Raw genomic sequence first — 22,363 nt, forward strand, 5'->3', positions numbered from 1 at the left:
ATGTTGTGGTAGCTGGCATGAAAACAACATTTATTTCTCTGTGCATCTCCATCAGAGCTCTTTGGTAGACCAGTGAGAAGTAATATTTTGAAAGGAATCTTTTTTTCTGAGCAGAAGGTCACAAAGCAGTAGGGCTTAAAATATTCAGTAAACCATGTTGTAGATGGATGGGCTATCATCTAGATTTGTTCTTCCATTTATAGAGGAGAGACAGAGTAGATTTAACATAATTCTTAAGGGCTCTAGGATTTTTGAAATGGCAATTGAACACTGGCTTCAATTTGAAGTCACCAGCTGTTATTAGTTCCTAACAGGAGAGTCAGCCTGTTCTTTGAAGCTTTTAAGCCAGTCATTGACTTCTCCTCTCTAGCTATGAAAGTCCTAGACGGCATCTTCTTCCAATATAAGTCTGTTTAATCTCCACTGAGAAAATCTGTTCTTTAGTATAGCCACCTTCATTAGTGATCTTAGCTAGATCTGGATAACTTGCTGCAGCTTGTACCTCAGCGCTTGCAGCTTCACCTTGCACTTTTATGTTATGGAGATGGCTTCTTTCTTCACACTTCATGAAGCAACCTCTACTAGCTTCCAACTTTTCTTCTGCGGCTTCCTCACCTCTCTCAGCCTTCATAGAATTGAAGAGAGTTAAGGCTTTGCTCTGGATTGGACTTTGGCTTAAGAGAATGTTGTGGCTAGTTTGATCTTCTATCCAGACCACTAAAACTTCCATATCAGAAACAAGGCTGTTTTGTTTTCTTATCACTCATGTGTTCACTGGAGTAGCACTTTTAATTTCCTTCAAGAACTTTTCCTTTGTATTCGTAACTTGACTGTTTGGCACAAAAGGCCAGGTTTTGCCTCTATCAGCTTTCTACATCCCTTCCTCACTAAACTTAATCATTTCTAGTTTTTTATTTAAAATGAAGGACTTGCAACTCTGTTTTGGTTTGAACACTTAGGGGCCATTATAGCATTACTAATTGGCCTAATTTCAATATCGTTATATCTCAGGAAATAAGAAGCCCAAGGAGAAGGGGAGAGAGACCTGGTGGTAGGGGGTAAGAGGGTGTAGGTTGGTTGGTGAAGCAATCAAAGCATATACAACATTTATCAATTAAGTTATTGTTTTCTATGGCTATGGTTTGTAGCACCCCAAAACAATTACATTGCTAACATCAGAGACCACCTATCATAGATCACCATAACAGATATAATAATAATGGAAACATTTGAACTATTATAAGAATTACCAGAATATGACACACAGACACAAGCACATGCTGTTGGGGAAAAAAAATGACCTTGATAGATTTGCTTAATGCAGGGTTGCCACAAACTTTCAGTTGGCAAAAAAAAAAAAATTGCAGTATCTGCATGTTTGGGAAAAACTTTGAAACCATGTTTCCACTGTGCTCTCACACCGCTTTTAACACAGAAGACTTCCATGACCAGCTAGAGGTACTCCAATCCAATTCTAGTACCCTCTACTTGAAGACAGCGTCAGATCCCACAGGCTGAGGGTTCAGTCCCCAAGACTGCCCCCAACCCCAGGTACCATTCACAAGTCCAGGCTTCCAGAACTTTTGACCAACTGGCTTCAAGTTGGGATTCCCACAACCTCCTCTTCCAGTTCACTTAATTTGCTGGAGTAACTCTTGGAACTCAGGGAAACACTTCTTACATTTACTGGTTTATTACAAGGCATATTACAAAGGAAACAGATGAAGAGATCCATAGAGCGACCTATGGGGGAAGAAGGGGAAGCCTCTATGACCTCCCTGGGGCGCCACCCTCCTGGAACCTCCATTTGTTCAGCTATCTGGAAGCTCTCCTAACCCAGTCCTCTTAGGTTTTTTCTTGTTTGTTTGTTTGTTTGTTTTAATTTATTTATTATTATTATTATTATACTTTAAGTTCTAGGGTACATGTGCATAACGTGCAGGTTTGTTACATATGTATACTTGTGCCATGTTGCTGTGCTGCACCCATCAACTCGTCAGCACCCATCAACTCGTCATTTACATCAGGTATAACTCCCAATGCAATCCCTCCCCCCTCCCCCCTCCCCATGATAGGCCCCGGTGTGTGATGTTCCCCTTCCCGAGTCCAAGTGATCTCATTGTTCAGTTCCCACCTATGAGTGAGAACATGCAGTGTTTGGTTTTCTGTTCTTGTGATAGTTTGCTAAGAATGATGGTTTCCAGCTGCATCCATGTCCCTACAAAGGACACAAACTCATCCTTTTTTATGGCTGCATAGTATTCCATGGTGTATATGTGCCACATTTTCTTAATCCAGTCTGTCACTGATGGACATTTGGGTTGATTCCAAATCTTTGCTATTGTGAATAGTGCCACAATAAACATACGTGTGCATGTGTCTTTATAGCAGCAGACTTACACTCTTTCAAGACTAAACCAGGAAGAAGTTGAATCCCTGAATAGACCAATAGCAGGCTCTGGAATTGAGGCAATAATTAATAGCCTACCAATGAAAAAAAGTCCAGGACCAGATGGATTCACAGCTGAATTCTACCAGAGGTACAAGGAGGAGCTGGTACCATTCCTTCTGAAACTATTCCAATCAATAGAAAAAGAGGGAATCCTCCCTAACTCATTTTATGAGGCCAACATCATCCTGATACCAAAGCCTGGCAGAGACACAACAAAAAAAGAGAATTTTAGACCAATATCCCTGATGAACATCGATGCAAAAATCCTCAATAAAATACTGGCAAACCGGATTCAGCAGCACCTCTTAGGTTTTTTATGGAAGCTCCGTGACATCAGCATTCCTTCCTCCAGGGTAGAGGGTGGAAGGACCCTCTGACTGTTCATAAGACCTACAGTTAGAAAGGTAGGGGGTGGTGATTAGAGCCCTACCTTGGGGCAGGTAAATGGAGAGCAGGAGGAGGTCAGAGATACTCTGTTTTCTGAGGCCTGCCCCTAAGGCCTAACATACCCACCATTAAACCAAAAAACTGTAGCAAGGGATATGGGAGTTATGAACCAGGACCTGGAAACAGAAACATAATACATATTATAACACCACACTGTGAAATACAATAAAATGAAGTCTGCCTGTACTTAAATGTCAACAATGGTATTATGATGACATGCTCCAATTTCTTTGCTTTAGAGAATGTAGCATCACCAGTCATCACCCTCCCAGGGATGCTGGTTGTAGAGTTTTATGACAAAGACATTGCTTCATCCGGAGATGACAGCTTAATAGTGTGGAACACGGTTCTGTAAGTTGCTGAGGACCTGAAATGGATACAAGTGAGGCATTACCCATTTGTAGTTTTAGGCTGGGGTGGTAGTAAGTGGTTCATCTGATACCATCAGGTTTAAAAGTATACTAGCCTGCTAGGGCTGGCCTAACAAAATACCACAGACTGGGTGGTTTTACAGAAATTGATTTTCTCAATGTGGTATGTGTATGTATGTGGACTGCTACTCATCCATTTTAAAAAGTATGAAATAATATATTTTGCAGCAACTTGCATGGAACTGGGACCATTATCCTAAGTGAGGTAACTCAGGAACAAAACCAAATACTACATGTTCTCACTTAAAAGTAGGAACTAAGCTACACAAAGGCATACAGAGAGGTATAATGAACACTGGGGAGTCAGAAAAGTGGAAGGAGGGTGGGAGAGGGATGAAGAATGAAAAATTACCTGTCGGGGGCTGGGCACAGTGGTTCACGTCTGTAATCCCAGCACTTTGGGAGACCAAGGCAGGCGGATCACCTGATGTCAGGAGTTTGAGACCAGTCTGGCCAACGTGGTGAAACCCCATCTCTACTACAAATACAGAAATTAGCCGGGCATGGTGGCGGGCACCTGTAATCCCAGCTACTCAGGAGGCCAAGGCAGGAGAATAGCTTGAACCCTGCAGGCGGAGGTTGCAGTGAGCCGAGATGGCACCACTGCACTCCAGCCTGGGCAAGAGAGCAAGACTTTGTCTCAACAACAACAACAAAAAATTACCTGTGGGGTACAGTGTATACTATTTACATGACAGGTACACTGAAAGCCCAGACTTCACCACTGTACAATTCATGCATGTAACCAGAAAACACTTGCACCCCTGAAGCTATTGAAATAATTTTTTAAAAAAATAAGAAGAAATTAATTTTCTCACAATTCTGGAGGCTAGAGGACCAAGATCAAGGTGCTAGCACGGTCGGTTTCTCCTACTGCCTCTCCTGTTGTCTTGCAGATGGCCACTTTCTCACTGTATCTTCCTTTCATAAAAATGCCAGTTCTGTTAATCCAGGCCCCACCCCTATGATTTCATTTAACCTGAATTACCTCCATAAAGGCCGTGTCTCCAAATACATTCACGCTGGGGGCTAGGGCTTCAGCCTGTGAATTTTGAGTGACACAGTTCAGCCCATAACAGTCACAGAGTGCAGAACATGTTTACAGGTACTAGTGGGCCATGCAAAATTAATGTGTGTATTTGGTTCTGTAAGAAGAGAAGAATCAGTGGGTACTATAATAGAAAAGGTGTAATGTCGACTCTCATAGGCTTTTTGGACCCCTGTGCCTCGAAGGGATTCTTTTATCAAGACACCCCTGTGTGTAAAATTCAGGAAAATTTTTCAGACTTCACTTGATAAGCTTCAGATTTTCCAGGGTTCACACAGTGACACAGCATGATGCAGGATTTCCTAAGTGATTCTGTTGCCTAAGCTGAATCTCACCTGTTCTCCTTCCCAACAGCCACCTAGGGCTCCAGACAAATAAGCATACGTTCACCTCATATTTGCATGAGACTCATTAAAGTTGTGGTGTTTCAGTGTACCACAGCCAGGATAAGGAACAACAGGAACGAACCATCATGGAGTTTCTTGGAACTAGGGGAAAAGAAAGAAAGAAGGAAAGGAAGGAGAGAAATTGAGACTGGGTTTAAGTCTTGATTCTATCACTTATTAGTTTACTTGACTTTAGGGAAGTTCCTAACTTTCTCTGGACATTAAATTCCTCTTTTGTAAAATGGAAATAAGGATACGTGGCCTCACCAAGTTGTCATAAGGATTAAGCAGAGTAACACCTAAACAACTAGCATGGTATCTAGAACGTGGTAAGCACTCAGTACATTTTAATTAGCTTTCCTCTTCTATGAGAGTACCAGGTGAGAGAGTGAAAGAGAAATTTGGAGAACAAAGAGAAAAGTTAAAAGTTCCACTTTTATGTAAGTGAGTTAACATCAATATACTAAAGTTATAGCTTGTAAACCTTAAATAATACCCTGCATCACATGTTGTAAATTAGATACTATGCTAAGCTGTACAATAGGCATTGCATTTGAGCCATTTGAATTAAATTATCATTATTGCTCTTATATGGTGACAGCAGTTAAGTCCAAACTCATTTGTTAGAATTACCTGGTTGATGTGTTAATAAATATTGTTAAATGGATTAAAAGGTACCAGAAACAGCTATGTGAACTGTAATGGAATCCTCTGGTTAAAACCCTTCTGTGCCTTTCCATTGGCCATATTATTGAGTCTGAACTTTTTCAACACGCACGATCTGAGCCCTACTTACTCCATTAGCCTCAGCTTCTCGTACCCTTCTCTCTCAGCTCTCACATCTAATGCCGGGTTCCACCACACTGGATTCTTAAGTGTCTCTTCCCTGGACTCACACGTGCTGTGCACACTGAGACATGATATATATATATGTAATTTTCCATTACATATGTAGTTGTATAAGCTATACATTTTCAGATACTGTTTAAGTAGAGGGGAAAACAGCATAAATGTATTATTTAGTATAGATGTTGTTATGTCCTGCTTTATACAGTGTATCAGATCTAAATCTAAAATGAATTGAGGTCTTCCTCCTTTTAACTACTATAAGAGATTTTCTTTTCTTTTTTTTTTTTTTTTTTTTGAGACAAGGTCTTTCTGCGTCACCCAGGCACCCAGGCACCTAGGCTGAAGTGTAGTGGTGCAGTCATAGCTCACTGCAGCCTCCAAACCCTGGGGCTCAAGTGATCCTCCCACCTCAGCCTCCTGAGTGGCTAGGACTGCAGGCACACACTACCACACCCAACTAATTTTTTTTTATTTTTATGTATAGAGATGAAGGTCTGGCTTTGTTGCTCAGGTTGATCTCGAACTCTTGACTTCGAGCAGTCCTCCTGCCTCAGCCTCCCAAAGTGCTGAGATTACAGGCATGAGCCGTCATGCCCAGCCAAGGATTTTTAAATTCCTGTGCAGCCACTGCCATATCATTTTGACTTGGGTTTTCAAAAGAAAAGGAAATCAAGTAGGATTACCATAACACAAAGAAGAGGATTCTCATAAAAAGGCTTTTCCTCTTAAATTCGTATCAAGTAAAAATAACTTATAAGGATACTTTTTAAAGATAGAAGGTTTAAGTTGTTGATGTAAAACATAAAAAATTTATGTGTATGTAGAGAAATTTATCTCAAAAAGAGACATTAACAGTAAACCAAGCGATGCAATCACATTGTTCCACTGAGCTTTTCCTTTTTGTAAAACTGTAGACCTTCTGAAGATTTTTTTTCAGATGCATCTGCTTAGCACAGAGAATGAGACTTAAAGGTAGTATAAAACAATTCTAAAAAAGTAAATGGTATGCGAACTTTTTTTTATTTGCTTCACAAGTAATTTACTTAAAAAAATTAACATCTGCTATTTTGAAGCTAATCTTAGTGTATTGAATGCTCATAACCATTTCTCAATCCCACAGTCTTTTATCTTGCTTCTCCTGCTGTGTTCCCACCACCCCTCATCCCATTAGCAAACCTTGAGACAGCCTCACACTTACCAAAGTACTGCTTTGGTTTCAGCTGCTCTTCTGCAAGAGGAAGTGAATGTTGGGGGTTTTCTCTGTGGTACAGTTGTGATAAAGCTGTGGTGGTCTTATCTCTCTCTTAGGTAGTGGCTCTTTATGACTACACAGCGAATCGATCAGATGAACTAACCATCCATCGCGGAGACATTATCCGAGTGTTTTTCAGAGATAATGAAGACTGGTGGTATGGCAGCATAGGAAAGGGAAAGGAAGGTTATTTTCCAGCTAATCATGTGGCTAGTGAAAGTAAGTTTTATGCTCCCTTCCTGGTTTACTAGTATGGTATAACTGATAGTCCAAGATTTTATCATTTTCTAGTCTTTAATTTACTGTCTTTGTAACCTTTGCATGTGTTTACCAGTGGATATTGCTTTTCATTCTCATGATGTAAAAAAATAAAAAGAGGAGGCACTAGTACGTTAGAAAGCTGCTACATTCTGAGATTGGAATGTTTGTTTCATGGACTTCTTATCCCAGGGGACCCTGCCCCTCTAGCTACCAGCTTTCTTATTCAACTCGTTTGACCCTGCACCTGCCTCGTGCACAGTTCTGTGAGTTCTTCTCTTGCCACAGTGACTTCTCAGCTGACTGGCATCTTAAGAGCCTCTAGTTCCCCAACTGCAGTTCTTTTACTTTGTATACCTCAGTCCTAGCTGGTTACCTGTGAAAACAAAACTACAATAAGTTGTTTCATTCTCAAGTAAATTTAGCCCTCATTTATGGGGGAAAAAAAAATGAGCCAGAGCTGAAAATATGTAAGCACAAAGTTGATAAATGACAATTATTTAAAAGCTATATGCACATGTTGACAAAGCCTAGAACTTACCATGTGATGTGACAAGACTGTATGAACCTATCTTGTATTTTAATTTCTACTTTGTGTTTTAATAATGGTTTTTGTTCAATAAATAACAGCTTAAAAATGAAAAAAAAAAAAGAACTAGGAAAGAAAATCTAAATATGGGTTTCTGAAAGCTGTAGATTCACCAGTAGGCCTTGAGAGGTGAAAACAGAACTAACGCAGAGAGCCTGAAAACAGAAAATAATAATAACTTTAAAACTATCATTAAAAAGAAGTACAGTAGTGCTTCTTCAGAAAAATACATCCTATCCACAATTAACTTGATAGCATGCTAGGAAAAGCACAACACTCAGGGGTCAGGAAAACTGACTTCTAACCTCAGCTCAACATCTTACACTCATATGCCCCAGTTACCTTCTGTAAAATGAAGGAATTAAATGATATCGTGTGTAAGCTTTTCTTCTGCAAGCACAAAAATTCTGGTTCTGATTCAAAATGTAGTGTAGGCAAGCCAGGCACTGTGGCTCATGCCTGTAATCCCAGCACTTTGGGAGGCTGAGGCAGGCAGATCACTTGAGGTCGGGAGTTCGAGACCAGCCTGGCCAACATGGCAAAACCTTGTCCCTACTAACAATACCAAAATTTAGCCAGGCGTAGTGGCAGGCACCTGTAATCCTGGCTACTTGGGAGGCTGAGGCAGGAGAATCACTTGAACCTGGGAGGCAGAGGTTGCAGTGAGCCAAGATCGTGCCACTGCACTCCAGCCTAGCAAGAGAGCAAAACTCTGTCTCAAAAAAAAAAAAAAAAAAAATTGTAGTATAGGCAGCCTTGAAATTGAGAACAATCTGTGTTTTGAATATTTAAGTCTTTTGTTTCTGTAAAGAAATAATTATTATAAATAATAGTTGGTTTTCAGGCTAGTCCATGAAACTGTTTAACCCAAAACTATGACTAAACAAAAATATTATTGATTATAACTTAAGTTTTCAATTTTGACAGCCAAAGAGATGAAGGAATGGAAGAAGAATTTCCTTCGTGATTACCAGATGCTGGGCTAAGCCTAGATAAAATTGTCTATCTTTGGCACCTTCCCACGACCTTGTCTGCAGCCAGGTCCTTCCCATTGCTCCCCTCCCCAGTCTCTCAAGTGCCCTAAGTCTCATTGCAGCTCCCTTCTTCAGCTTATCTGCCACAGTCAGCAGACCCCTCCCCTAAAAAGTGCTGTGTGTCTCAAAAATTGTACCGCTTCTCATTCTCATAACAAAATTCTTAATTTCTTCCGTGCAACTGTTTCAGTTACCTTCTTGTAAGTAGTAAATGACATATAACTGGTTTTTTTTTTTTTCTTTTTTTGAGACGGGGCCTCACTTTGTCACCCAGGCTAGAGTGCAGTGATGCAGTCATGGCTCACTGCAGCCTTGACCTCCCGGGCTCAATCAGTCCTCCCAGCTCAGCCTCCTGAGTAGCTGGAACTACAGGCGCATGCTCCCATGCCCAGCTAATTTTGACATACAACTCTTAAACTCTGTTAGAGGTATAATTTTGTGTTTAGAAGAGGTTGTGTAATGGAAAGAACATAAGGCCCTATGAAAGGAAGAAATTTTAGGACAGGTTAATTCCCATGTAGGCATAAGACAGTGTATAAGTTCCATAAGTTCAGTACTTTTAACTTCCAGATCATCTAAAATAGCCAAGTTCCCTCTTCCCATCGTTGGCTCTCCCACAGGGTCAACAGCTGAGGTTAAACAGGGGTAGCTTCTGTTTAAATCAAGCTTTTTAAATCAACAGCTGCCAGCACAATCGTGGTCATTCTGGAGTATACCTCATTTTAATTAAATATTAGAATCCATTATTATTTTCGTATACAAGTGGAAATATTTTTTAAATTTTCTCACTTGTGTGTCTCTAGGCAGGGTGGAATTAAGTGCTTTAACTTGAGAATCTAGTTTACAAAAATAACCTCTTAGGCTTGCAGATCTTGAGAAGATATAGCTGTTTGAGCTACAGTGAATTGAAAAGCTAATAAGGCCAGATGCAGTGGCTCATGCCTGGAATCCCAACACTTCAGGAGGCTGAAAAGGGAGGATCACTTGAGGCCAAGTGTTTGAGACCAGCCTGGGCAATATAACAAGACTCATCTCCACAAAAAATAAATTCATTTTAAAAGCTAATAAAATTTGTTCTTCTTCCATAATGATCAAAGCCAGACCTCTGAGGCATATTGCAGTGATGAGTTGATGGCTACATAAAGAAATTAATTATTTGTCTCAATAATGACCATCCTTCAACTGCCATAATTCTTTATTGTATCCCAGAATAATTTATGTTTTCTTTTGGCATCAGTCACTGCTGCTTTAAAAAGCCTCGTATAGACTAGAACAAACAGGGGAAAAAAAAAAAAAACTTAGAAAATCTGAGACTGTAATGATTGAATTCTCACACTTCATTAGGGGTTATTTCCCTTTCCCTTTTATCCTTTTTTTACCTGAATTTAACAAAAAACTCAATTGCCCAGTTTTAACATTAGAGAAAAAAATGACTGTCAGTAGCATATTCTAGTCTAAAAATAGTAGGAAGAATTGTCCTTGATCTTTATCTGAAGCCAGCTATGCAAAGTAAATGATCTAAAGGAGTGTATGAGCAGAATCTCCACCCACTGTTCAATTGAGAGCCTGTCCTCTAAGAGAACAACACAATAAAAGAAGTTCATACTCCCACTATTATAAAGAACTTATTCTCTTTGTATCTTAAGGCGCTGGAAAGAACAACATGATCAGCTTCCCCCATCGCATCTAACACCCTTAAAATATGAGATAAAGAAACCCAATAATAAAACCACTTCACATACGAAGACAATTAGTATATCTCATAATTTTAGTTGTACAATTTTGATCAAGTATATTTCAGTAATTTCTTTCAATTCAGAGATGTTCTTAACCAAAATATATTTTTGTTTTAACCCTTCAAAATTTGCACATAGCTCTTTAGATTCAATACCCTATGTAGCTTCAATAGATTACGTAGAATATTGAATTATAAGAATCTTAAATTCAACGCTGTATATAGATTCAACATCATATAGAGTCCTAACTCCATGCTTATTGATTTCATATCATCTTCCCAAATTATCCTTTCCTTTTTTTTGAGACAGAGTCTCTGCCTGTCTCCCAGCCTGGAGTGCAGTGGTGCTATCTTGACTCACTGCAACCTCCACCTCCCAGGTTCAAGCAGTTCCTATGCCTCAGCCTCCCAAAGCTGGGACTACAGGTGCACGCCACCATGCCCTGCTAATTTTTATATTTTTGGGTAAGGACGGGGTTTCGCCATGTTGGCCAGCCTGGCCTCAAACTGTTGGCCTCAAGTGATCCGCCCGCCTCGGCCTCCCAAAGTGCTGGCATGAGCCACTGTGCCCTGCCCCCAAATTATTTTTTCTGCATACCTCTGACTGGTAAAATCCTACCTAGTCTTCAGAGTCTGATGCACCTACCACTTCTTCCATTAAGCGTTTTCCATCCCCACATCAGAGTTTGTCTTTGTAATTATTTCACTTTCAAATAATGTCACATTTATTTTATAGTTACTTGTAAAGATGTCTTTCTCTGACCAGATTGTAAGCTCCTTGCTAGTGGAGACCATCTTTTGATGATCTCCATATATTCTCCAGCAGTTCCTAGCAGATATCCTGGCATTTAGCAGGTTCCTGGTAAATGTGTATTGAGATAAAATAAGCATCTGTCTGACCACATAATAAGTGAAAATGACACCTTCTACCTTTCTGAAATCCAGATGATTAAAATTTTCCAATCATAGTTCTTTTGATAACTAATGAGTAAAACTGCAAATTGCCATAACAAGTAAGTTTTAGGTATCTTATTGGTACACCAAGGAATTGAATATTTCTTTAATTTCGTATTTGCCCCTACCATCAATTGTTATTCCCCCATGAAGCAGTGCTCCTCAGTTTGATTGCATGAATTCCTTTCTCCAATTTCAGCACTGTATCAAGAACTGCCTCCTGAGATAAAGGAGCGATCCCCGCCTTTAAGCCCTGAGGAAAACACTAAAATAGAAAAGTCTCCAGCTCCTCAAAAGGTAAATGTTTTTAAGAATATGTGTTTGCATGTGTATTTTGATTTTCACTCTCTCTGGATAAAATATTACTTTATTTTTTATGCTTGTTATCTTTCATTGTTCACATTATTTTTTATGTCTTGGTACCTACATCATTATGAAATACGTAAGGCAAATATTATAGCCATTTTCCAGATAAGGAAACTGAGGAGGCTCAGAGAGGTTAAAGTAGACTCCGGGTCACAGCCTAAGTGATGGTACAAGGACCCAAAGTGGAACTTGTGGCTTTAGGTGCTATTTCTACTCTGCACTTATTTCTTTAACTGTGGTACGGACAGTGTCATCAGCCCCACCTGGGAGGTAAACATTTATGCTGGAGATCACTGGAGTTCACAAAACTAAGATGTTCTATCTTTCTGGAGCATTCCTTTTACTTGGAAGTAATTTTAAATGTTTTTATGTTAAAATGAATGTGGATGTATTATCAGCCACAGCAGCCAGAGAACTGTCGTGTGTTTCCGTCTGTGTCATCAGGCCCTTCGGGGATGTTAATCAGTATTCTTCTGAGGTTAGCAGTGCTTTGGCCGGAATGTTTAATAAGCGCTGTGCTGTCATGTGTACTGCTTACTAAACTTTTATTATACCACATTAGCTCTTCCCTTAGACTGAGTAACCTCACTGCTGCTTGATTCCATGAACCAACATAGGTTTTTTTTACAAATACATTTCATGTACATATCATTACAATGTCAAAATAAATTTTTTTGACAGTTGAACCTGACATGTATCATTCAGTCATTCAGCATGTATTTATTGAATGCCTTCGTCCATGCACTCTATTAATCCCCACTGAAACGAGTTTCAGGAGTAGGCAAGGCACTTGCCCGTAAGTTGCTTACAGGCTGGCGTACACACCTGCAAGCAAGCAAGTCCAGTAGACTCTGGTAGAAACTGTAATGAAGATATATACACAGTATATTGGGAACACATACGAAGAAACCCTCTTAAATATACCCTGGGGGAGTCCATGTAGAGTTCCTAAGGAGGAAATACTGAGGCATCTAGGATGCACAAATATGTGTTAAGTCAGTGAAGTTAGAAAAAACTTTCCAGCAGAGGGAATAACATAAGTAAGTTATGGTATCTATGATTATGTCTGGGCATGAGTTCTAATAGAGAGAAGGACAGGAGAAATGCAGGAACCAGGCCACAGAAGAGCGTATCATACTCTGCTAAAACACTTAGATTTTATACTCCAGACGAAGGGGATCCCCTGAAGGAGGTAATTCAGGGAATGACATGAACAGATTTGCGTGTTAGAAAGGTCATTCTAGTGCAGCAGAATAGTTGCTGAATTTGAGGTAGCTAAGGACCTAGCACAAGGAAATTCGGAATCCATGGAAATAAAATATGAAAACCTGAACTAGTGGGGATGGAGGGCAGGGGACATAAGCTGTAATTGACAGGATTTTATGATTGATTGGATTTTATTAGTGAGGTTGGAATCTAGGATTTTGCTAAGCGTCTTGACTTATACAACTGAATAAACAGTGGTGCAACAGAAATAATGAAATAAATAAGAAAGATTTGGGAAGACAGGGGCAAGAAATCACCATTCCTTGCAGAGTAAGAGATGACAAGCTCTGTTTTAGATATCTCAATTTGTTAGTAGTATCTGTAGTGCTCCCAGAGAGAAATATTCACTGGGAGCCAGTAATGCAGGATTGGAATTTGAGAGAATGTAGAGCTTCAAAATCAAATGAGAATTAGTGTGTTAGTTCTGTTATATCAGTAAATGGAAGCTTGTAATGAAGGCAGAGCCCAGAAAGTATGTCATAGAGTTATAAGAGGAGAAGGCCAAGGACAGAACCCAGTTAAACACTAGTATTAAGGGACAGTTAAAAGAAGAGACGATTGAGAAAAAATAAAGGAAAAAAAGAAAAAATAACAAACATTTTAAAAAGTGCCCTGGAAGCCAGAAGAGGTAGAGAGGTTCAAGAAGAGTCTAGCTGGAAACAGCCAGGCAGTTAGGTTGTCGAAGCATTTGGTCATCCAGAGGACCCTGGTAGCTTTGCACCAGTATCAGTAGAGTGGCAAGGATTGAAGAGCAGAGTAAAGGTGGAATGAGGCCGCAGCATGTGAACGCTCAATGAAGCCCTTCTCAGAGCTTCACTTTGAAGAATAAAAAAAGATTCCGCAGTGGCTAAAGGGAGGCCTGGTGTCCATGAATTATTTTTTAAATAATGGACAGATGTAAAATTATATATTAAGGAGACAAAGCCAATAGACAGGTTCAGGTTGAAGATAGATAAAGAAAGGACACCAAGGACACAGTGGATCTTGGAGAAAGCAGAAAATACTTTATTGGAAAGACAGATTGACAGATTAGTCTTGCTCCAAGCAGAGGGTTCTCAACTGAGAGTGATTGTGCCTTCCAGGAGTCATTTGGCAATAGTTGGAGATGTTTTTTGTTTTCTCAACTGCAAGGTGGGGGATAATACTGGCATCTGGTGGGTAGAGGTCATGGATGTTGCTCAGTATCCTAGAATGCAGAGAACAGCTCCCCCAACAAAGAATTCTCTGGCCAAAAATGTCAGCAGTATGGAGCTTAGAGCAGTGCCCCTCTAACACAGGTAAATGTGGATGGGGATGCAGATCAGTTAATAAAGGGTTGAAGTCTAGAAATTAAAGATATTTTTATGTTCTCCAAAACAAAAAGCAAGGTTTACTTCTAATGCGAGGGGCAAAAGGAGTGAGATAGGAGCACAAGAAGTATAATAACCATTGGAGTAAGGAAAGTAGGGGCTCATTTCGGATATATGAAAAGATTCCTTAGTAGTTCTGGGAGCTGCTGTTTGGATACCATAAAAATGGAAGTGGCATAAATCTGTACAGTTGGATTTTTTTTCTTCAGTAGTCTCTTCTCAGCATCTAAGGCATAGCAGTAGAGGAGGCAGATTTGGTTTCATATATAACTGGAGTTGTGAATGTGAAAGCAACACAAGAGGTTAAAGTTACCAGAGTGACGCACCATAGAGGATTATCCAATCGGAAAGGATGTAGAATCAGAAGACTGGCAGAGTTAGAAAGCAGGTTCTCCTCTACAAGGTTGCAGCAAGCTACCGGGGCCCAGGTAGAGGCATAGTGTCACATGGAAAAGGAGTCAGCAAGCTGGAACTGTAGTGTTCAAGGCCATAAACTCTTGCTTATTTAGTGTCTCAGATGTCATGCAGCTCAGGTTATGATAAATTCATAGAATATGTCTAAAAGCTGAAGTGAAATTGAGGAACATGTTGTTAGAGTTGAACCGGTCAAGGAACTAGGACCCAGAGTGTTGGACAGGTTGTACTTTTGAACATTAAGATTCCAGGATGATAGCAAGAGTTAGGATGAAGAGGAAGCCGATCAACAAAGAGCTGACATCCTCAATTTTTAGGTTAGAACAAAGGTCTCAAGTTTGGCTTCACATTGAAATCACCAAACCAGTTAAAAAACTAGATGTGGATTACAATCTCTACCCCTTCAAATACATTTAATTGGTGAAATAGGACCTTGGCAAGGGCAGATTTCAAAAGCTTTCCAGGTAATTTTAATGTGCAGCCAACATTGGCAGCCATTGTGTTAGAGTGACCACAAGGTCTGCAGATCACAGATGCAAAGATAAGCAGAGGATGTAATAGCCAAGTGTCAGAGCACCCAAGGAAAGTGCTTTGGCATTACAATACCCTAAAATCAGCAGTAGGGAGCTAAGAGGAGGTCATTGTTAACTCCTGGCTCTCATGGTTCATGAGAGAACCATGAACTATGTGAAAATGGGCATGTGAGAATGAATAGCCTGTGCCGTAAGAAACTGAAAGAAAAATGGTTTCTTGGTAAAACATCAGTTTCAAATAAGCATGCATATATGGTGATGGTTGCCTACAACAATGTAAGGACTGTAAGGGATACAGTCAAAAGGATTGGCAGAAATTTGATAATGGGCAAATGTTGCATGTGTAATATTACCCATTGTTTGTAATTCAGCACCAGATTTAGGAATTTAGGAAAACGCTTGTCTTAGTTGCGTCTGCTATAACAAGTGTAGACTGGGTGGCTTAAATAACAACATTTTTTTCTCACAGTTCTGGAAGCTGGGAAGTTCATGATCAATGTGCTGACAGATCCAGGGTCTGGTCAAAGTCTCCTCCCTGGTTTGCAACCTCACTTATCCTCACTGGGCAGAGAGCAGAGAGAGGAAGCAAGCGTTTTTGTGTGTCTCGTTAGAAAAGCACCAATACCATTTTTGAGGGCTCTGCCCTCATGACCTAATTACCCCCCAAATACCTTCTAATAACCATCTCATTGAGAGTTAGGATTTTAACACGTGAACATGAGGCCCATAACATAAACATGAGGTTAACACAAATGTAACACAAACCTGAGGTCTAAATTTACAACATAAAAACCTTTAATGCAGTGGAAGCATTTATAACATTGGTGTAAAGGGTTGCTGTGGCAGCTAACAATACGTTTAGTCTATATTAAAAACCGTGTGATGCTATGAAAGATACAGCCTTTACTTTTTGTGATTTTCTCATGTCCCTGACTCTGCAACATGCTAATCTTTGAAACTGAGGTGACCTAACCCCCGCTCCTCTTGGTATGTTTCTGTCTATTATCCTTGAGTTGACGTTGACTCTGCCAGAGGAAATATAAAGAACTCTGTTAGTGTCTTACCTGTGAAGTTGGTATTGCCCCTTCATCTTCCTGATGTGCCTATGTTCTTATGGATAGGGACCTCCTGCTTGCTTCCAAAATTTCCCAGTTCTCACTGCCTGTGCCACTCCTCTACTTAGGTGGACTCACTGCATCATAGTCTTAGACAGTAGTTGATTTTTTAAATTTCCTATGACTTTTGCCCCTCACAGACTGATCTCCATGCTTCAAACATGCCTTCATACTCATATTGCAGCAGAACAGTTCTTCAGATACCATCATAACCCTTGAGGTCTACTTCAGGCTAATCCCACTGATGGCCAAACCTTAATTCTAATAGATTTAAGGAATTTACAGTCATGTAAAGGAGTTAGAGAGGGTAAAACTCCATTTGGGCCAGGGAGTAGGAATGTTCTCATGGAGGGTATGAAACTCAAATTAGGCTTTATAGCTTAAGATGCATGGATTTCTTTTGTTGAAGAATTTGATCTTCTGTATCTGAATCCACGTGTTAGAATAGAATCCTGCATATATTTTTTCCTCTTAGGAATGTGCTATGTGTGTAAGACAGTATTTTACTTCCCAGTGAGAGAAAGTATAACAAATGATCTATGTTTGTGTAAAAAGAAACCCCTAAGAAATATAATGTTGCCTTGAGTAATTAAAATGATTTGGGTGCACTCTGAGTCATGGAACTAACAGCCAACTTTTGAGAAATGTGTAACTGAGCTTCTTAGCACCTGGCTAGTTACATTTCTTAAATTTAGCTCCTTTATTAAAATATATATGGTTTGATTTTATCAAGACCTTACCTTATAAACCTCCCACAGAGTCTGTCAGATATTTAATTTCATGTGCAAGTCTTATTTTTATTATCACATATAAGATATGTTTGTTTGTTTTTTTTAAGAAAGAACATGAAAAGTCTCTGATAAAGCGAGTAAAATTGTGGGGCATCTAAGTTCATAGAATTACAAAACTAGTGACATGGAAAGGACCTCAGAGATCATCCTTGGTGATTCTAATCAACTCCTTCATTCTACAGGAAATTGAGATCCAGGAAACTCGAAGTTTGTTTAAAATGATGCTGCTAATTAGGAGCATGGCCTCCATATTCTCAGGCCAGTGCCCATTTTCCTCCACCATCTAGTTAGCAACACACATACACAGTTGGTACCTCCACAGTTAGCCAGGTTTTGTATCATACTGGTTTTTTACATCCCTGATTTTTTGGTTTGTTTGTTTTTGTTTTCTTTGTTTGTTTGTTTGTTTGAGACAGTCTCGCTCTGTTGCCAAACTGGAGTGTAGTGGTGAGATCTCAGCTCACCGCAACCTCCACCTCCCAAGTTCAAGCAATTCTCATGCCTCAGCCTCCCAAATAGTTGAGATTACAGGTGTGCACCACCATGCCCAGCTAATTTTTGTATTTTTAGTAGAGACAGGGTTTCACTATGTTGGCCAGGCTGGCCTCAAACTCCTGACCTCAAGTGATCCACCTGCCTCAGCCTCCCAAACTGCTGGGATTATAGGCATGAGCCACCTTGCCCAGCCCACATCCCTGTTTTGTGTTTGTTTCATTGTACCCTTCTTCATGTGTAAGTTTTAAGAATTGTACTCTATTTTTATTTTTTTTATTTTTTTTTTTTTTTTTTTTTTTTTTTTTTTTATTTTTTTTTGAGACGGAGTCTCACGCTGTCGCCCAGGCTGGAGTGCAGTGGCGCGATCTCGGCTCACTGCAAGCTCCGCCTCCCGGGTTCCCGCCATTCTCCTGCCTCAGCCTCCTGAGTAGCTGGGACTACAGGCGCCCGCCACCGCGCCCGGCTAATTTTTTGTATTTTTAGTAGAGACGGGGTTTCACTGTGGTCTCGATCTCCTGACCTTGTGATCCGCCCGCCTCGGCCTCCCAAAGTGCTGGGATTACAGGCTTGAGCCACCGCGCCCGGCCTTGTACTCTATTTTTAATGAAAAAAGGAAACAAACCTCAATCATTTTCCTTTTTAAACTTATTTCTTTTCAAACTATAGAGTAAGAAGTAAAATTATACCTCTTAATAGCTTGGCAGCTGCTGCATCTTACATGTTCTTCCAAGTGGAACACACCTGCTCTGTTGCTAATTGTGCCAGGTACCTTCCAGCATTTCATCTGGTTCATTGAAATGTTAGTGGGTGATGGCAGTATTTGTTGCTGGCTCTTTGCTGGAGGAGGAGGGGGCGAGATGAGTTAATCATTCCAGAACAAATCAGTAACAACTTATACCACAGGAGAGCGAGAGCAGGGTAATGTTTTCCTCCAAGTTCACTCCAGAACGTTTTTACCAAGGTGTGCTACAAATTGCATCTAATAGAAAAGAGAATATAGGTGCTATCAGGAAGGAGAGAAACTCAGAAGCTTTGAAAACGAGTAGTGCTGACAAACTTTGTTCTATTTTTTTGTATTCTGGGACTTTTTTGGTTTTTTTAGCCTTTTTATTTTTGCCAGCCTAAGTATTAACTTGTATGATCCATTTATTTGGGGAGGAAAGTTATTGCTAAAATTTTTTTAATTATTAGAGTTGTTCTACTGTAAAAAATAATATATGTTCATAATTTTAAAAATTTAACTAGTATAGTATAAAATGAAAAATGAGTCTTCTGTCCTGCTAGTATTTATGCTCATTCTGTTTCTTGCGTGTGCTTACAAAAATGTTCTTCCATATATAAATAGATGTCTTTGTCTATTTTTTATGTTTATGAAACTAGGATCATACTTAAGATTCTGCTTTTTCTTTTTTCAATATATCTCAACATCTTTTTTTTTTTTTTGAGATGGACTCTCGCCCTGTCACCCATGTTGGAGTGCAGTGGCGGGATCCCAGCTCACTGCAGCCTCCACCTCCCTGGTTCAAGTGATTCTCCTGCCTCAGCCTCCTGAGTAGCTCGGACTACAGGTGTGGGCCACCACGCCCTGCTAATGTTTGTACTTTTAGTAGAGATGGGGTTTCATCATGTTGGCCAGGCTCACCTCAAACTCCTAGCCTGAGTGATCTGCCCGCCTCGGCCTCCCAAAGTGCTGCAATTACAAGTGTGAGCCATCACTCCTGGCCTCTTTTCTTATTAGCAGAGACAATCCTATTTTTTAACCATTTTTAGGTACCAAAATACCCAGTTTTCTTTTTTTAATTCCTAAAATCTGTTTTTTTAACTCCTGAAAATCCTATTTTATTTTTTTCTTTGTTATTTCTAAAAAACAAAACCCAAAGCAAGAAAGTACTGTTTACCTTCTATTAGTGTTTCAACACTAATACAGTCAAGTATGTTTTTATATAAATACTAGATGTACAGTAAAAAGTAGGCACAGAAATGTTAGATTATTTTTGAAACTGTGGAGAAATTACTGTTATTTTTGCTTATATTCTTCTCTAAAAATTCATTAAATGAATAATAGTTATTGGTTTTGCTATTCAAGATAATTATAAAAATATCTATTATAGCTAATCTTCACATGAGCAGAGGAGTGTCTTAATAATTTTCATTATTTTATTAAGCATGTAGAGTCAATAAGAGCATGCTAGCTTAATTCCAAAGGATAGACTTTTCTAAACCAAAATGTATACTCTAGTTATGTTCAGGAACAGCTGCTTTCTTGCCTAGTTCAAAACAAGAACAGAGAACCCAAAAGCATTAGATAACTTCATGGTAGTTCCTCTTCCAGCCAAATACACACGCAAAATTTTTTTTTTTTTTTTTTTTGAGATGAAGTCTCGCTCTGTCGCCCAGGCTGGAGTGCAGTGGCGCAATCTTGGCTCACTGCAACCTCCGCCCCTCCAGGTTTAAGCAGTTCTCTGCCTCAGCCTCCGGAGTAGCTGGGATTACAGGCGCCCACCACCACACCCGGCTAATTTTTTGTATTTTTAATGTTGAATCTGTCAGCCTCTCAGAAAAATGGTAGGCAATAAGTAGATTGCCCTCAATGTGCATGTGTTTTTCTTAGTCTTCAAAGTATCTAATAATTGTGCTGTATAACACTATTTTCAGATATCACTTTATAGAGAAAAATTTTTTCCATTTATTGATCCCTGTACCAGGAATGAATCTGAATTATTGTTAATCATAGGAATAATATGATTTATTATTATGTTAAGTCCAACAACAAATTTATAATAGACAGTGCTGATTTTTGTTACGGTGAAACAGTTTTTCCAAATAGCCAGTAGTTAGTTAATATACACTAAATCTTTGGAAATATGGTCGTAATTGTTGCTTTTTTTCTATTGCTAAAGAATAATATCAATTTGTATTTTTTTACTTTAGTAATTCTGCTCATCAAAGAAAATACAGTGATTTATCTCTATTATATTTAATAAAATTAATTTATGCTTGGATTTGCTTTAAACTTTTTGTAATATTTGAAGTTTTCTTTCTTTATCTGAAGAGAACTGAATCAAAACTAACTTTGTATGTATCAAGGATAGTGATGAAACTGACCTGAAATCTTACCTTATAAGTAAGTTAAAACTAAAATGCGGCCGGGTACAGTGGCTCACGCCTGTAATCCCAGCCGTTTGGGAGGCAAAGGCAGGTGGATCACCTGAGGTCAGGAGTTCAAGACCAGCCTGACCAACATGGAGAAACCCTGTCTCTACTAAAAATACAAAATTAGCTGGGCGTGGTGGCCCACGCCTGTAATCCCAGCTACTCGGGAGGCTGAGGCAGGAGAATCACTTGATCCCAGGAGGCAGAGGTTACGGTGAGCTGAGATCGCACCATTGCACTCCAGCCTGGGCAACAAGAGCGAAACTCCGTCTCAAAAAAAAAAAAAACACTGAAGTGCTTATTTGTGTCCCATGAAGAATTTCAATGCAGATAGCACTAATACGTTTTTTCTTTCCCCATAATTTGTTTCAATAATTTATAACACCTGTTTTGAGAAAAAAGTATTAATTTCATATAAATGTTATTTGCATTTGAAAAATATGTATTATTGTGGAGTCTAGAGAGATAAGTGTCCCATAAAGAAGGTGGATGGTATCCCAATGATGTAACAGCAAAGCCTGTGTGAGTTACGTTTACCTCACACCCACAGATTCCACTCCCAACAGTAGAGTCCCGAAATGACCTACACAGAGGACTCTCAAAGCCTCCAGAAATTAATAGGAACTCTCTCCTACTCGGAGAGGAACTTATAAGGCCTTGATTCTCTTGAAGTCTGGCAACTCGTTTGACTGCTTCTTTTACTCCTGTGCCTCTGCCATTGTGTTTGACATGTGTACCTCAGCCCCTGCTTTGTCTCTTCCCCCACAACAGCCCTGTTTCTTGCCACTTTGGGCAGGTGCTCTCCATGTTTCCAGGACCCTCTTAACTCTCTACAAGGTGAGACCCTGCAGGCTGCTTATCTTCTCAGTGTATCCAGTCTGAAGGCAGGACCTAGAGAATTGCCAGTGGTTCTGAAATGAAGGGAACATGAGAGAATCCCCCTGTAGTTTCACTTCAAAACAAGGTTTAGGGAATGTGTCATTTCCTCAATATCTTCCTAAATTCTCGTTAATTGAAAGTTTCACAGAATAATCTAGGGATGAATTGCTTTTCTGTTTAGCAACTCACTCCTTATTTAGTTGATTTGAGTCTCTGAGCTCAGCCTCTGCCACATCTCATTTTTTCTTACACAGATCTTCCATTAAAACTTAGAGAATACTGTAAATTCTCAAATTCTAAGGGTTGTTTTTATCAAGTAACATATTTGCTCTTCATGATGTTTTTCAAAGGTTCAGCAGGGCACAGTGGCTCATGCTTTTAATCCCAGCATTTTGGGAGGCCAAGGTGGATGGATCACTTGAGCTCAGGAGTTCAAGACTGGCCTGGGCAACATGGTGAAACCCCATCTCTACAAAACATACAAGAATTATCCAGGCATAGTACCCTGCATCTGTAGTCCCAGCTACTTGGGAGGCTGAGGTGGGAGGATTGCTTCAGCCTGGGAGG

General features: G+C 39.7%; 1 protein-coding gene across 11 annotated transcripts in view; it reads left to right on the plus strand.

Annotated features, from left to right (window-relative positions):
* Window positions 1-22,363, plus strand: part of AHI1 (Abelson helper integration site 1) — a 225,359-nt gene that overhangs the window by 176,965 nt on the left and 26,031 nt on the right. For all 11 annotated transcript variants that reach the window (XR_007725046.1, XM_050787921.1, XM_050787920.1 and 8 more), the window contains 2 exons: window positions 6,922-7,084; window positions 11,635-11,732. Coding sequence is in view for 10 of the 11 variants with exons in the window: in XM_050787921.1 (XP_050643878.1) it covers window positions 6,922-7,084; window positions 11,635-11,732 (261 nt within the window). In the remaining variant the exon portion in view is untranslated. The remainder of the gene's footprint in view (window positions 1-6,921; window positions 7,085-11,634; window positions 11,733-22,363) is intronic.

The sequence above is a fragment of the Macaca thibetana genome, chromosome 4 (assembly GCF_024542745.1).
Source record: "Macaca thibetana thibetana isolate TM-01 chromosome 4, ASM2454274v1, whole genome shotgun sequence".
NCBI classification, from domain to species: Eukaryota; Metazoa; Chordata; class Mammalia; order Primates; family Cercopithecidae; genus Macaca; species Macaca thibetana.